At 36.3% G+C, this 17417-nt stretch overlaps 1 protein-coding gene across 6 annotated transcripts in view; it reads left to right on the top strand.

Annotated features, from left to right (window-relative positions):
- GPM6A (glycoprotein M6A) overlaps positions 1-17417 on the top strand; it is a 307705-nt gene that overhangs the window by 145295 nt on the left and 144993 nt on the right. The window contains exon 1 of one of the 6 annotated variants that reach the window (XM_008525669.2): positions 10607-11892. The exons of the other annotated variants lie outside the window; for them this stretch is intronic. Coding sequence (XP_008523891.1) covers positions 11856-11892 — 37 coding nt within the window. The 5' untranslated portion in view covers positions 10607-11855. Of the gene's footprint in view, positions 1-10606; positions 11893-17417 lie in introns of those variants that run through there. 6 annotated transcript variants of the gene reach the window in all.

Genomic DNA, 17417 nt, shown 5'->3' on the forward strand with positions numbered 1-17417 from the left:
AACAGACCACACGTCATTGCCAATAATACTTTCTTGAGATAATGTTTTCTGGCTGTTCCGGTGCTTAGGCACTTGGCCATATTTGTATTTTCCTTAGTTAATGGAGAGTAGATTACAATCAAAGGCTTCTTGCTCAAGAATAACAACCCCCAAAATATCTTCAGATATCCAGCTCACAAAAAAGGAACAATGCATAAAATCACACATGCCCCTTAGAAGTAGAAAAGGAAGTGCCTTTCATCTTGACGGCCATTGGAGAAGCCTATTACTCGCTGTTTTTGAGACATTAGTTCGGATGTATTGGTAGAGGGCATTTTGAAGGATGAGAAAAGTTGTCAATCTGTGAGTAGTTTCCTTTTATGAGAAAAGAAGAATTTTTAGGTAGCCTGAGGTGATCTCTGGGAATCTAAGAGTAGACTTCAATATACTTTTTCATCCATAAAAGGACTTGCAATCTAATGTATAAGCAAAAAGCCCAAAATGCTTATATAACAAGTTGAGAAGGCTTGAATCTTATTTTTCCTCATTTCTCTATGCATCCTGTTGTGTAATCAGCTTTTTCAGAGGATTTTTCCCATCATCTGTGTCTGCAGGAACATTCAAAGCAAGATTTAAAATCAGTATTTCAAAACTCACAGCTTCTGATAAGCTGCAGCTTTGCATAACATAGTGTTTGCCTCCTTCCCTCTCTGTCTCTGTCTCTCACTCTCTGTTCTTATTTATTTATTTATTTTTATAGGCTTGTCATTTGCAATATCCAATGTGATATGTAAGGTTAGGCTTAACTGATTTCTAAATGGTTAAACCTTGGTTCAAATGAATGGAGCAAAAAATACTTCATCCTTCAGTTAAGGTATAACTTATGTCCATTGTCCATTAATGCAACACTAAGACTTTACTCAAAAGTGAAGAAATGCTATCATGAAGTGCCTTATGACTGTGTTAATTAAATACAGAATGACTTATCTTTTTGTGGGCGGTGAGTTTAGAACTAGAAAGACCAAAATTCAAATCCCAACTCTTCATTCACCAGCTGTGTTACCTGGAGAAAGTTGTTTAACTTTTTTCTCAATTAACTTTTTTCCTCAGTTTTCTAAAATGAAAGACATCTAGCTTGCAGAGTTGTTGTGGGTGTTAGAAATAATGTATGTAAACTGCTTGCCCAATACCTAGAACATAGTAGGTGACAGTTAGTGGCAACCAACTTACCATTGTCAGATTTATAAAATTGCTCTATTTTCTGATAATTACAATATTTATTAAACCATTTAAACAATACCAAAAGGCATGCAAAGAATGAAAAAATATTGCAAATTCTACTTTGTAGAAAAAAGGATTCTTAGCATTTTCAAATACATTTGTCTAGAGTTATTTCTGTGCATATAATTATGAACATTTGAAAACATGGAAGAGTACTACTCAGACCATTTTGTTATATCCTCCTATCATTTTATTTATTATAAACAATTTTCATATCAATAAGCATGGTTTACATAATCATTTACTGCTACATGATGTTCCAATTTTATTATGTACTAAAATTTTTAGGATTCTCTCCTGAAGTGTACAGCTTTTTTTTTTTTCAATTAGCACTATCAATGTTTAGAGGAAACCAGCTTGAAAAGGAGAAGGTTTCCAATTAAAAGAACAGCTTTCAATATATTAAAATCAAAGTTAAAGCAATTATATATCATGAGCAAGTTGAGTTTGTACCAAGAAGGTAAGCAGAGTTTAACACCAGAAAACCTACAAATGTGTTTCTCTACTGTAGTGTATTAATGGAGACCCTATATATAATCATCTTACTTGATGTAGAAAAAGGAGTTTTTAAAATTCAAACATTTTGATAAATAAGTGCCAGTAATACGGAATCAAAGGGAACTTATGCATTTATATAAAATGCCTCTACCAAAACCTACTTTAAACGAGATACGATGGTGAAACAATGGCATCATTCTTTTTTAAATCACTGGTTCAATTCAGCATTGCATTGGTGATCCTAGAGTGCACAGAAAGATAGAGGCAATATATAAAAATATAAAGATTGGAAAGATGGAAGCCAATCTGTCTTAAGTCAAGGATGTTGTGATTGCATAGAAATAGCAAGACCTATACCTTATTAGAACTATAGGAGAGTTTAACAATTTGCTTCTTATAAGATTAGTTTACAAACACTGTGTTCCTCTACTTCGGTCAAAAAGAATTAGAAAATGGAATATAAAAATTTTCATAAAAGAAATCCAAATACCTAGGAATAAACAAAATACAACAAAAGATGTGAAAGCTCTTAGAGAGAGCACTTAAAAATATCCTCAAAATATACGAAGCAAGTTATGATTAAATGGACAGATGTCATATGTCCACGGAAGCTGATTCAATTTTGTAAAGATATTACTTGTCTCTCAGTGAATTCATGAAGTTACTGTAAGTTCAATAAATGCAAATTATTTTCCCCTGTAGTATTGGAAAGCTGATTTTCTAAAATATATATGGATGACCGAAGGGCCAAGATTTTACCAAGACAATTTTGAAGAGAAGGATAAAAAGTTGAGGGCTTGTTCTTACAAATATAAAGAACTTGTAAAGCTGGAGTAACTAAGGAAATGTGTTCTTGACATAGGCATGGATTCACAGACCAATGATGCAGAATAGACAGCTCAGAAATAGCCCCATTTATATTTAGAAACCGTATGTGGCTGGGGTGGCATAGTGAATCAGTTTGCAGATCATGGATTACTTAATACGTTGATTTGGAATAGTGATCTGAATAGAAAGACAGATAAATTAGATTTGTATAGTATTCCATTCATTAAAAAAATAATTCCAGTGGAGCTATATTCCAAAATATGAAAGCAACACTTTAAAACTTTTGGGAGAAAATTCAGGAAAATACGTAATATGTCTATGATTTTAGAATTCATAAGTGGAAACATGAGTCACAAAGGAAAATACTGTTAGATTAATACTTCCATATGATTGAAGTTGCCACAAGAGAGTGAAACACAAAGCATGATGTAAAAAGTTATTTGTAATACATTTAACTGTTAAAGGATCTTAAAATTAGAGTTAAAGAACTGAAAAATAACATCTGTAGAGGAGTACCATAAAGCAAACAACACATGGAGAAGTGAGCAAAGCGTATGCATTCACCAAAGAGGAAAATCAAATGGCCAATAGGCATGAAAATGTTCTCAACTTTATGAATACTCAAGGAAATACGTATTAAAACAGATATATAATGAATACTTACATGAATTTAAAGTGTATCTTTTGGCAACATTTAAAAATCAAGTATTGTTGAAGATGTAGGACAGGAACACTGTCCGACAGTTCCTATGGGAATTTCTTTTTTTGCATTATTCCTTTTTTTTTTCTGCTTTTTCTCCCCAAATCCCCCCAGTACATAGTTGTATATTCTAGTTGTGGGTCCTTCTAGTTGTGGCATGTCCTATGGGAATTTAAACTGGCACAAGCATTTTGGAGATTTTTTGACAATATCTCATCTATTGAATATATGCATACTCTCTCACCCAAGAATTCCATGCTAGCGTGTAAATGTATATATATTCATACATTTATTATTATATTATATAGTATATATACATACATGTATATATAGTATATATACACATACATATTTGCATATTTATGTATGTATACACATACATAAAATACATTCCTAGAGGAACTTTTGCATATCTACATGCAGAGACATATATAAAAAGATTCATTGCAGTATTTTCTATAGTACTTTAGAAATTGTAAACAATACTAAATGTTCATCAACAGGTTAGATCTACAAATACCAAAAGATTGACGAAAAACATGTGGAAAGAAACAATAAAGAACCATTTATATAAAATCAATGCCTGTAAAGCAGTACTAAATAGTGTGTGTGTGTGTGTAGGTGGGTGGGTGGATAGGTGGATGGGTGGATATATAATACACAGTGTACATACATATATTAAATTATGAGGACAGTATATAATATTTATGTATACAGTATATACATATATATTGTTATGAGGACAGTAGACAGGAATAAAACACCCTGATACTGACAGGTGGTTAACAGGAGTAAGTAGCTAGGATTGAGTAAATGTAAGGAGATAAATACAGCTAACAAAGGGGCACAGATATCTTTACAATATTTTATTTTATATGTTGGATGGTAGGTATACAGGTGTTTATTATTTAGGTACAATATTGTGTCTGAAAAGTTAATTTTTTTTTTTTTAAAAAAGGAATAGGAACTGGCCATAATGTCCCAATTGCTAAATTGTGGCACTGAGTATTTTTAGAGCAAAATATGTCCATTAAGTAAATCTCTTCATATTTCTGCTAAACCACTTTGAATATGGTGATAGTTGTATTTTTTTATTGAGATATAGTTGACATATAATGTTATATTAATTTCAGGGGTGCAACATAATGATTCGATGTTTGTATACGTTGTGAAATGATGACTACAATAAGTCTAGTTAACATTCATCACACAGTTGCAAATTTTTTTCTTGTGATGAGAACTTTTAAGATCTCTCTTAGCAAATTACAAATACACAATATTCTATTATTAACTGTAGTCATCATGCTGTGCATTAGATCCCAGGACTTATTTATTTTTTAACTGGAATTTGTGCCTTTTGACCCAATCCACCCATTTTCCTTTGGATAAAAATACCCAGAAGTGGAATTGCTGGATCATATGGTAGTTCTATTTTTAATTTTTTGAGGAACCTTCACACTGTTTTCCATAGTGGCTGCCCCAGTTCTTTTGCACGTGGCTGTCCGGTTTTCCCAACATCATTTATTAAAAAGACTGTCATTTCCCCATTGTGTATTCTTGACTGCTTTGTCATAAATTAATTGACCATGCGTGCATGGGTTTATTTCTGGGCTCTCTATTCTATGATAGCTGTATTTCTTAATTAAATCTATCAAAACATCATAAAGTACTTTCTCTTCTTCAACTTCTTATAGCAGTTTTCGTCTAAAAACATACTCATTGATTTATTGCTATTTAAAATGAGCATTATTTTTAGCTTCAATTGCAACTTCTTTGAATACAAAAACCATTTCTTCAACTTTTTTTGTGTTCTTCATAGCATCTGGCAACATATTTGGCATGTGGTAAGAAGTTAAATGTTTTTTGAATGAATACCTATGTCTGTGTTGAAATAGGACTTTGTGACAAAGGCCTCAGCCTATATTAGGCTCTTGTGTCTACTACTTAGATAAGTGTAGGCCGATACAGGGACGTTTTGAAGAATGGCGTTTGGAGTCAGAGAGCCCGGGTTTGAATCTTAGCTCCAACACTCTGTTACTTTATGCAAAGAATTTAACTTTTCTGTGCCTTGCTCCTTATCTATAAAAATGAGAATAATAGTAACTACCTGATAGGATTTTTTTTTTTTTTAAAGATTTTATTTTTTTCCTTTTTCTCCCCAAAGCCCCCCGGTACATAGTTGTATATTTTTTGTTGTGAGTCCTTCTAGTCGTGGCATGTGGGACACCGCCCCAGCGTGGTCTGACGAGCAGTGCCATGTCCGCGCCCAGGATCCGAACCAACGAAACACTGGGCCGCCTGCAGCAGAGCGCGCGAACTTAACCACTCGGCCACGGGGCCAGCCCCTACCTGATAGGATTTTTGTGTAGATTAAGTGACATAAATACTGTAAGTGCCTTAGAACAGTGCCCACACATGCTAGCTGAGTATCATCTTAGTTGTTATTATTATAATCGCATCTCTCATACTTCGTTCCAATTATTTGTTTAGTTATGTCTCTCTCTCGTTCAGCTGGGCTGTTAGCTCTGTGACAGCAGGGAGCCACATCTGTCTTGCTCACCTAGCCCGGCTTCTGCTACATGTAGTCATTGCATCAATACCAGCTGAGCGAGTGAGTGAGTGAGAGGTGGAGGTGAGTCTTTGGTGAGCTGAAGAGCTATACAGTTGATTCCTTGGTGAGTTCAATTCAAGTAGCATTTGTGAGAAAATAAAGAACCAGCTTGGGCCATGTTTTCTTGTCTCTTTCTGAATTAGTGGAAGGGTTTGGATTTTGCATTGCGAAGCACAGGCCACCCCCACGCTTTCAGCCATGTTTTAGGGAAAACGTGATTACCAAAAAGGAATTTGCTTTCTCCTTTGTTAGCATTTTGGAGAGAGACAAAAACTTTCAGAAGTTTTTAGATTTTTATCAACTTTTGGGTTTACAATAAATACTTAGAATTGATTCTTCCTGTTTTGAAAGGGTAAATTTGATCTAAAGAGTGTCACTCTTGAATTTTTTCATCTCTTCTCACTGTAATCGCTGCTCTGACACCACAACTTTCCCTTAGTAAGGGAAGTGTGGCACACAATGAATGATTCTCTGGTGCCTTTTTGTCTTTGAAATATCTCTTTATCACTCTGTCATCAAGTCCTCAGGCATGGCATTTGGTATATATGAATATGACTTATATCTCCTGGAATTATTGTAAATGAGGGTCACACTCCAAGATACTTTGTGGAAGCTGCTAAACATAAGAGAAAGTATGTTTTAAGCCATTGCATTTATCCATTCATTCATCATTATTATTTCATTCATTTATTCATGCCTTCAACAAAGCATCTCTTGAAAGCTTACTGTGTGCTTGTCTTGGGGGAGGTAGAGAGAGTCCCTGGCCTCATGGGGCCTCCAGACTAAAGGCCAGTGGGGGAAAAATGTAAATTGCAAACTTTGAGGGATAACTCTGTGAGGACGTGCGTTATCAGGACTAAAGGAGGTGTGCTCTGTGAGTCAGGGAAGTTTTACCAGGGGACCCTACATCTAAGCTGAGATCTGATAAGTGAGTAGATTTAGGTAGCTAAAGGTGGAAGGAAAACTGTTTTAGGCCAAAGGAGTAACGTGTAACAATAGACAATTTTGAGAAATGAGAAGGAAATAGTGAGTGAAGAATGGAACGGGAGGGTAGTCCAGGGAGAGAGGTTCCTGCCATGTCATGCCCCATCTTTCCAGCCACTCTAAGGAGGTTGAACTTCATCCTAAAGAGTGGGCAAACCACTGACGGGTTGTACACAAGGCCATGACAGTGTCATGGCAGCAGGCTTGGCTAACTCTGTGAAAATACAGTATTAATAGATTCGAGAGGAAGGGTCTTGGGGTGAAAGACATGGAGGTAATTTCTTGGGATAAATAATAATAGGTTTCTCATCTCCTCCCTTGTAAGACTCCAATCTTCTGGGGGACAGGACAGATCTCTGGAGTGTCTCTCTGCCTCTTCAGTAATTATGGGGAAACTAAGGGCCAAGACTCAGAACTGGATTTTCCAGCCCCAGACTACTGAACACCTTGGGGATAAGATGCTTAATAAACAGTAGAAGAGCATTTCCCCTGATGTGGCCAGATGTTAGTCCATTACGTGTAATCGAGAGAACATCTCTCCTTATGAGTTTTTGAGTATTCAGTTTTGACTGTCTAGAAAACCTTTCTTTCTACTCTACATCCTCCCCTCCCATATTCCTGGCGAATATCACCTTGTTTGGGTATCACGTCTGATCAACCTGTACCTTCTGGAAAAGCAGGAAAACTTTCCCAACTACCAAAACTGAGTAATAGATTAGGTATGCTTTCTGTGGGCTCACATAGAAGCCTGTGTTGTTTTTATCCTTATTGGGTATCACTTGTCGTAAAGCATTGTCATTTTGATCTGTCTTGTGCTGTTAGGCTGTGAGCATCATTGGGTAGGGGTTTATGATCAGTATCTCCCTTGCCTACAGTAAGTTCCTATGCATGTAAGAACGCTAAATAAACACTTGTACAATTAAATAATGACAGGAAGTAGGGTAATGATACTTAAGTTTAGCAAGACTTGTAAAGACTGTGGTCATTCTGTGACTCGACTGCATTATACGATTATAAAACTCCCAAGAATGTGATGCTCCTTTTATAATATATTTAAAACATTCAAGTGTTTGTGGTGGTTTTAATTTTCTTTAAGAAAATTTAATGGAAGTCAGCTTCTGACCCAGAGCTTAAGCTAGCAGTCAAAAAGTTCTGTTTTCTTTGTCAAAATATAGGAAGAAAACAACTAAGACTTAATTCTCAAGATAGTGTGGGATCTGTGTCTGAAACATTGGAGGAAAATAACTGGTTTCTAAACAATGTCCATGTCTGTTTGTCCTGTGCACTATACTTGGTTCATACCTTTCCCTGTCTCCTTTCTTCCATAAGTCTGACCCAAGGAACTTGAACATTTTTTACAGTTGATGCTGTATTTGGAAACTTCACCTTGTTTAATACTTAACACTGTTTACTTGACTATATTTTGAACATTATATCACAAAGGTGATGAATTATATAATAGTGGAATATATAGATTTTGGGGGGGAGGGTTATATAATAAAATGTTTTGTAAAGATAAGATGAAGTGTTAAAGAAAGAGCCAGCTCAGAATTAAGGTGAATTAAGAGAAATGAGGACTTACTGTGGTTTTAAATTTAGTGATTATTGTATCTTCTAGCTTCCACGAGAAAAAAAAAGCAATATTTATTATAAATATTTCTTAGACAATATTTGAAAGGAAAATAGTATTTAACATTTATTACCATTTTTAACTACCTATTGAACTCATATCATATATTTTAAAAATAGAGTGGAGCAAATGCAATTTGATAAAGTGGAAAGAATATTAGGTAAGGCTTCTTGTCATCTCAATTTGTAGGTCTTAAAGGAGGTCTAGAGAAAGAGCATTGTCAGTTCTTAAGGTTCATACAGTACATTTTAGAAGTCATAAAGTTAATATACAATAATGTCAACCGTTTTTCTTTTCTAATTAGTTTTGAAATACTTAATTGTTGAAATATTTTTAGTTCAAATGAGACCAAGACTTTACAAAACAATTTTAAAAACAATAATCAGAGGGCCGGCCCAGGTGGAGCAGCGGTTAAGTGCACACGTTCCCCTTTGGTGGTCCAGGGTTCGCTGGTTAGGATCCTGGGTGTGGACATGGCACCGCTTATCAAGCCATGCTGTGGTAGGCGTCCCACATATAAAGTAGAGGAAGATGGGCACGGATGTTAGCTCAGGGCCAGTCTTCCTCAGCAAAAAGAGAAGGATTGGCATTAGATGTTAGCTCAGGGCTGATCTTCCTCAAAAAATAAATAAATAAATAAAACAATAATCAGCCACTGCAACTCACCTGCCCTCAATCTAGGGGAGAAGGAAACGGGGAATTCGTGTTCAATGGGGACAAAGTTTACATTAGGAAAGGATGAGAAGTTCTCATAATGGATGATGGTGATGGTTGCAGAACACTGTGAATGTATTTACTGCCACAGAACTGTACACTTAAGCATGATTAAAATGGTGCATTTTATGTTATGTTTATTTTACCACAATTAAACCAATCAGTCTCTGCTCACTGACCCCTGATTGTCATACGGAAGCTGTGTGGAGTGGATATTTCTTGTCATAAGAGTCTATTCAGCAAGGATTATGAGGTCACGCTTTGTTTAATTAAAAAATCAGTATAAATTGCTATTGCCTTCCTTTGGTAACAATTTTTGTGTGAAAAAGCCTACTTTAGACAAAAAGTTGATCATTGTAAGAATTTGTTGCTCTGCTCCAAAAGTTTCCAGAAGGAAAAGAAGTCCTAGTTACTTTTTCCTTTATCTTGCCCAATGAATATGTTTTCCTTTCCCTGTCTCTCACTTCATATGCATGGTGAAGAAGAAAGCTAGAACGGAGACTGACTTTTGAAGATGCTGAAGACACTCATGATGGAATAGAGCAGGCAGTGAAAGTGGCTCTCAGGTTCAGTGCATTACACAAGGAATCCCTCCGTGGATTCTAAGACTTACTTGGTCCTTCGCGGGCCCAGGCCCCGGGTCTTCCTGAGCCTCAGTATTTTCCAACATAAAGTGAGGGAAAAATAACATTTTCCTTTTTTGTTTTACAGATGGGTTAATGCATGTGAATGGGTCTGTAGATTGTCAAGTGCTCCAAAAATTTAAAGTGGCATTACTATTTCTACTGCTTTTGCTATTAATGGTTTGTTTCCCTGGTGGTTTCTGTGGTATAAAATGAATAAAGAATATAAATGAAGAGGGATGCTCCATTCTGTTGTGACTCTGTGCCAGGTTACGTCAGCCTCGGGGTTCTTTGAAGTAGAGATGCTGCAATGAATTGTCCCTGATTTCCCTTATGGTTTCTTCTTTCATTCCATGCCCTGAGCAAGCAGCGTTCACAAACCTTTGAATACAGATTAAATATATTCAGAAGAGAGAGGTTTTTGATTTATTCAAATTATATTTACCTTTGGGTTCAAATCCGTTTGAATAGAGAAAATAAAGAGCAAATGATTGTAGAAGGAAGAAGGCTAAACATTCTTTTATGAGAAATAAAGTGGAATGTTAGACAAGAATAGTCTTTCTCCTAAGTAGTTGCTTTGTAATGTGGTTTCAAGGGTGGTGTGGAACGTGCTACTGATCCACTTTAAAAATGTGTATGTGAAATATATGCTGTAATGCAAGAAACTTATACTGTGGATAATTAGGATGTAAATCATTTTTCATTAAAGGTAAGAAATTACAGTTGTGTGTATGTGTGTTTGTGTGTGTTTCTGTGTTCTTGCTTTTTTGGAGATGGAGACAGAGAGAAGGAAATCTTTCTTCCTTTATACTCCAGCAAAGGTTTATGCCCCCTTGAAAGAGACACACACACAACTGTATGTTTATTTTCTCCCTATACCTTTTGTGAAGTATTGAGACTCTTGGACTGTGCCCTGTCACTCAGAAGGCTGAAGTACAAATGCTAATTTACTGCCAGCCTGCAGCGTTGTGATTTGCATTCCAAATCAGACTGCAGATTCCCATTATAAATTGCTTATCCCGTTGTTCCTTATCTAGAATTTGTTCCTTTCTTTTATCATCCTACTCATTCCCCAATAATGACTCTTGAAAAAATTCTCTTTCGAGAGATTCTCATTTGTGGGCTAAAATCATAACAATACATTACAAAGACATCAATAGATTTTTTTTTAATTTCAGTATTTTTCTCCCTTCCCTTTAAGGGTCTTCTGGCACTGAAGTAGAATAATTGCTTAAAACATATCTCTCAGGCTTAAAGGTTTATACTCTTTCTTTTGAAAACCATATTTGTATATCTTTTAAATCCGAAAGTTGTGAGCTTACAAGTCCTCTTTTAATAACCTTTTACAGATAAACGCTGAGATGGTGTAATTGTGTCCTTTCTTGGCACTTTTAAATCCAATTAACTAGATACTCAGGGAGGAGAGAAAAGGAAAACGCATTTTTGGGAGGTATGTGGCTGGGCGAGCAACTGCTGCGGCATAAAGAACCCACAGCGATCTGGGCTTTCCCACTCTGGTGGCAAAGAGGGGGAATTAAGGGTTGGTGGTCCGCCTCATGTTAGGACGACACCCCTGCATCTGTTCACGGCTCAGCCTGCTTCCAATTTAAAGCCCAGATTTCAGTACAAACCTCAATTTCTTTTCCCCATTTTAAATGCAAAGCAAGGCTTATGAATCATACTCTCTGCTACTGGGATTCAGACCAAATTTCCCCCCAAAATTCTCAGGCTCTTTGCTTGCATACCTGCTTACAGTGGCACACAATGGGCAGCTTTGAGAAGAAACATTGATAATCTTCACGGAAGAGTAATTTGAATGAAATTACACTTGACAGCCTGTCTCCAAGCAAACAAGAGGCGCGAGGGAGACTCAGCTGAGCTCCGAGGACTTGCCTAAGCCACTGCTGTTGGAGCTTCCCAGGGGAAAAAAAAATCACCAGTTTTTCCAACATCTAATTGAGCTTTTGATTAATTCCGTGTACCAGATTCTACTGAAGAAAGGTAGCCATGGAAGAGAATATGGAAGAGGGACAGACACAAAAAGGTACTGTGCTGAAAAGGGTTTATTTGTAACTAAGTAATTATTTCGCAGTTTCCTTGTTTGCTTTAGACTCTTGCCAGTAAGGCTAATGAATGTTTCTCTCTTGGAAGGCATTTTGGTTTCCCCTTTGGTCTGTTCCTCACTTGCAGTCATGTCCGGCATGAATGTCGTCATTATTTGCAAATCTTTCAAATATAAGTATCCAGATGCACAGTCAAGTATTAGTAATCAGAGCATTGCAGTATTGTTGTGAACTATCCTTTAGACCAGTCTTTGTTAACCTTCATTTATTTCATGTTTTCACGCTTGTCAAGCTGGGTCAAGGGATTCCTGGTGTGAGCCACAAACGCAATGTTCGTAGCCAGTTGTAGTCAAAAATCTGATGATGTAACCATTATCGATACCTTTGAATGGATATCTGATGTGACAAAGACCAAGAGTGTATCTATTGTATTTTGGTTGGTGCACCTTTTTAAAAAAATGTTTTTTTCTTTGCGTGGATGCGGTTTAGTTTTAATATAGATGGAGCAAAGGTTCGTCAATGTTCAGTGTATAGAGACATTAAGGTTTTCCTTTCTATAGAGTTGACCGTAATCAACTTCTAAGTAATAGATGTCAAGGGTATTTTCCGATGCATGTTTTAAGCCTGTGTAGGTAAATCTGGCTGCATAAGTTAAAATGAAACTGTCTTTTTTATAGGTTAAAAACGGTCAAATATTGGCCATTTCAAATGATTCAAACACTCTAGAATTTGTGTGTGTGTGTGTCAAGTGGTAGCTTTGGAGGCAACTGTGGCTTTCACCCCAGAATTGGCAGCGTTTTCCCTCATGTCTGAGCTCAGCCTTATGTAATGTTATAGAAACGCTCCTGTGTTCTTAGGATGAAACAGTAACACAGGTAATCCTACATAAAGGTGATAGTTAAGAGTAGTATGGAAAAGATTCAGCTATCAAATTTGATTTCTAATATATGTAAATGCATTATTTTAGAAAACTATATTTTACATGATAAAATTGGTAGTTTGGAAGCATAGTATAGTTTTTTCATTATTTGAGCCATTCAGCTTTGTTGGGTCTCTTATTTTAACACATACACACACACACTCACATATATATAATCAGAGACCATTGACATTAAATATATAAAGGTTTTATATAAGAAATACAGGAAGATGATAGATAAGCTAATGTTCAAATTTTAGTCATTAGCACACTTGTTAATAGTATTCTGTAATAGAAACACAATAGTCTACATAGATATCACGTGATGTATTTTAAAATTGAAAAAGCTCAACTACCGTTATTACATGAATAAATAGCTTACATGTTCATCAGTGATTGGAAATGGCCAATTTTCTTGGTAATTTCCATCCTTAAAAGGCATCTCAATTGACGGTTTTACTTTAGGAGAGAGTATAAACCTTTACTTTATTTTGAAATCTTTTTTATAGCACATAATGAGCTTGCTTCTTGGCCAGTCAATTTGTTTAAGAAAAGGTAAACGGATAATTTTAAATAGAGAAATGATATTCATTACACTAAATAAAACCTTGAGATAAATCATGGGTTGTGGTAACAGGTTAAATATGTCTGAGAAAGCCTTGGTAAGAAGCAGGAACCAAGAAAAATGATGTAATTGGTTGTGATGTTTTTTCTCAGGTAACCCTGAAAATCTTGTGTTAGGGGTGGGGAAGATTCTGTCACAGTGGGTTCTTTTATCATTAAGATGTGCATACTTACATCAGAAAGAGCAGTGGAAAACAATTTTCTAAAAATTAAAAGTAAAGTTTTATAATCGTCTATAAGTATATAAAGGTATATAAGTAAAATATCTATGATGAAGCATTTTTTTGTTAATTGAGAAAGAGAAGATTGAATTCTCTTCATTCCTGGTCTTCTATTCCTCTCAACCATGCCTGTGACACCTTTTCTATAGAAGTTTGTTGTCAGAAACTTATGTTTGAATATAAATGCTCTCTACATGTGCGGGGCCAGGGGAACAATGTGCAATTTCACGGGATCTAAGTTGGAGGAGCAACTTGATAAGTAGGTAAAATCATTAGAGGTTTTTCAAGAGTTTAGGTGGGAAGATGTAACAATCCTTCTACTTTAAAAGAAAGCAACACTTTGCATTAATTCTTATCGTGTTTTTCTTATCGTGTAGAATTGTCTTCAATAATAACTCACGTATCACAGAATTCTCTTCCATTTGAAAGATACTTTACTGTCCTTTCTTACAATTTAAATTTATTTTTCCCTGTTACAAATTTGGACTTAAATTCATTTCAGTATTTACCCCTGTCACCCTCCAAATTCAACTAGACTGTAAAATGGAAGCCAGTGGTTTCATAAACATATTTGAAAAAAATGATATATTTGATGCTTAAGGACTTCAAGAGATCTCCCATAAGAAATGTATTTTTCTTCCTAATGAGATCTCTCTTCCTCACTTAATCTGTAAAAGGCAATCAAAAGCAATCCTAACATTTACCCTAATTTAACTATATGTTTTCAGCCTGGGAGAGAGGATAATTTAAAAGTGTAGGTGACTTCGCCAAGGCACTCTATTTCAGTGAGCCCATGCACTGGTGTGAAACTGAAATGAAGGTCATTAATGTCTTGCTCCCTTCATTTCAGCCACCCTCCCATGAGTATCTCATTTTTCAGAGTGGGAGTCTAGTGTTTTTATAAAGCATACCATCTAAATGAAAGCCAGTGACTTTATCTTGTGTTCAACCAAAGCAACAGTGTTCTGGTATTGGAGAAAAAAAGAAAAGGAGCTGTTTGAACTCAGCCCTTCAGTACAGTCATAATAAACCTAACATCACTGTCATCAAAAATTGAGATACGTCGTCACCAAATCATGGCAACAAGGGCTTGAGTTACGTAGAGGAGTTGAGCAAAGTGCATGAAGAGATTTTTACAGATTTAAAAGGTATACATTTCGGTGCCAGCCTGGTTGCGTATTGGTTAAGTTCATGCGCTCTGCTTCGGTGGCCCAGGCTTTCCCATTTTGGATCCTGGGCGCGAACCTACACACTGCTCATCAAGCCATGCTGAGGTGGCATCCTGCATAGAAGAACTAGAAAGACTTACAACCAGGACAGACAACTATGTACTGGGGCTTTGGGGAGGAAAAAAAAAGAGGAAAATTGGCAACAGATGTTAGCTCAGGGCCAATCTTCCTCACCAAATAAAATAAAATAAAATGTATAGATTTATTACTTGTAGACATGCAACTATGTCTGAAACGTTTTGCCCAGACCTGTGGGAATAGACATAAATGATTTAAGAGTGTCTGATCATCAGTGAATTAGTGAATGCCTGTTCAGGTGGCCAGGCAAGTGGGTGACCATTGCTTTGTAGATAACCTCAATAAACACATTGCTGAATTAGGAAGCGGCCACAGGGCCTGGCTGATGAATCAGTGATTCGAAGAAGTGATAAAATTACATAGAGACAAAGAGAAAATAGAAATGAACAGGAGGAGCTAGCAAGTTGTAATCTTCATACAAACTGGCCAAACTGTTCCAAACAGCCAAGAATCCAATTGATTTAATTTCTGAACGTGAACATGGTGTGAAACAAAGCCTCAAAATTACGTATAATGTACCGGAAGTGTATGATCAGCTCAAAAGATAGCAGCCATGGTGTTATTTACCAGGTTTTCCTGGTATAACTAACCAGCCGCTTATGAATCTCTGTTATCAACTTCTAAGCTGAAGAAAGACAGCCACCAACTTCCTCTCCAACATGGAAGCCTGCTCTACTATCTCCTGAAGAGAATCACTCCTTGGTCCCCTTAAGGACGGATCACTAGAGGAAGCAGAAGATCAAACTCAATGTGAACAGCGCCCAGTTTCATCTTCTCCACACCCGTCATATGGCCACTGTTGAAGATCATCATTCATCCTTACCCTAACACCACTAACATATGTGGCATGTCAGCATCTCCTTAGCTTATTAAAACCAGCGACAATATCTAGACAATGCGCAGGTTTATTTTTTTCTTTCCTATTTAATCTTAATGTGCGTCTCTCTCATAATTAACAATAGTGTACAATTATATTTGACATGTCTGCTCATAATTATATACTTTACATTTTACATTACACATTTACACACACAAGCATCACTATAAAGGAGTCTATGCACAGAAGCATATATATTATATTTATGGGCTGACTGAAAGTCTTTTTGAAAATTTTTTTGACTAGGGTTATTTTTGCCCTGAGAGATGACGTTGGAGTCTAGCCCTTCCTTAGGCAGACATCATTCTTGAAGAAGAGACACCACTATAATAAATGCAAAGGGTGGTAGATTTGGCTCTCTGAGATAGATGATATTGGTCAATCTAAATTGCCCGATGATTTCAGTGCCAGACGGTGGCCTATTAAATTGACTCGTTGACTCTTCATGATGACCCTAAGTGGTACTAGTATTGAGAAAATTAAAAATCAAATAGGTTAATTAACTTGACCAAAATCATATAGTAGCAAGTAGTAGAGTTGGGGTTCGATACAGTCAGTCTGAGGCCAGGGTCTGACTTTGAACCATGCCCTACACTGCATTAGATGTCAATAATGGCCTGCCTGCTACACCCGCTTCTAAGTGGCTCTGCCTAAACCACACACTTCTACTGCCCTAATCAGCTGTGCTCTGTAATTTATGGCTGTCTTCTTTATCGCCAACTCTGGCTTTTTCGGTAAGAGTTAGATAGCTTTACCAAGGACATCCAATCCCTAGATGTGGCAGCAAACTATGGCCTATAAGTCTTGACTCCAAGAACTGGGTCAATGGGACTCCTCTCTTGAGAGTTGGGAAAAGATGATTCTTGGAGTTCCCTGAGGGCCTCCTTTTCCCTCCATATATCTTTATAGTGCCTATGCTGCCCATCCTCCAGCTAATCTGAGTCAATCTCTGTTCTTCACAATCAAAAGACCTCTAGATAAAACAAATGTCTAGATCCTTTTAGGAGTCTTATGTGAAGACGCTTAACATTAAGCACTTTTCCCCAAGTTTAAGCTGCTAATTGGCGGCTGAACCAAAATGTATAAAATTGAATATATATGTAAAAAAATGTATACTTATTCTATACTTAAATCTCAACTTGACACTACTTTTTAAAACATCCTAGATCATTCTGAATTTTTCCCTTGCCAATCTTTTATTTTTATAGTTCAAATAATTAGTTCACCCTAAAATCACTACCTACCAGTAAGTAAGTATTGGTAGTAAAATATTTTGAGAACCATTGCAAAGAAATTAAAGAACCGAAATGAGTCAAAGTGTCCGTTTTATTAATAGAATTAGACTCTTTAATAGTATGCCATTGAAATCCATAGACCAGTGGCTAGGGAAATAACATTATAAACCTTCAAACAATTATTGAAATGGAAGAATTATTAGCCTCCTTTTGCTCCTTGGATATTGGCTACTTGCAGACCCATGAAAAAGGGAATTTGTCTTCTTTTTCTAGCTCCAAGTGGACAGACTTCATCTAACAAATATTGTCAGCTGCCATCTCAG

This window comes from Equus przewalskii, chromosome 28, assembly GCF_037783145.1.
Source record: "Equus przewalskii isolate Varuska chromosome 28, EquPr2, whole genome shotgun sequence".
Classification (NCBI taxonomy): Eukaryota; Metazoa; Chordata; class Mammalia; order Perissodactyla; family Equidae; genus Equus; species Equus przewalskii.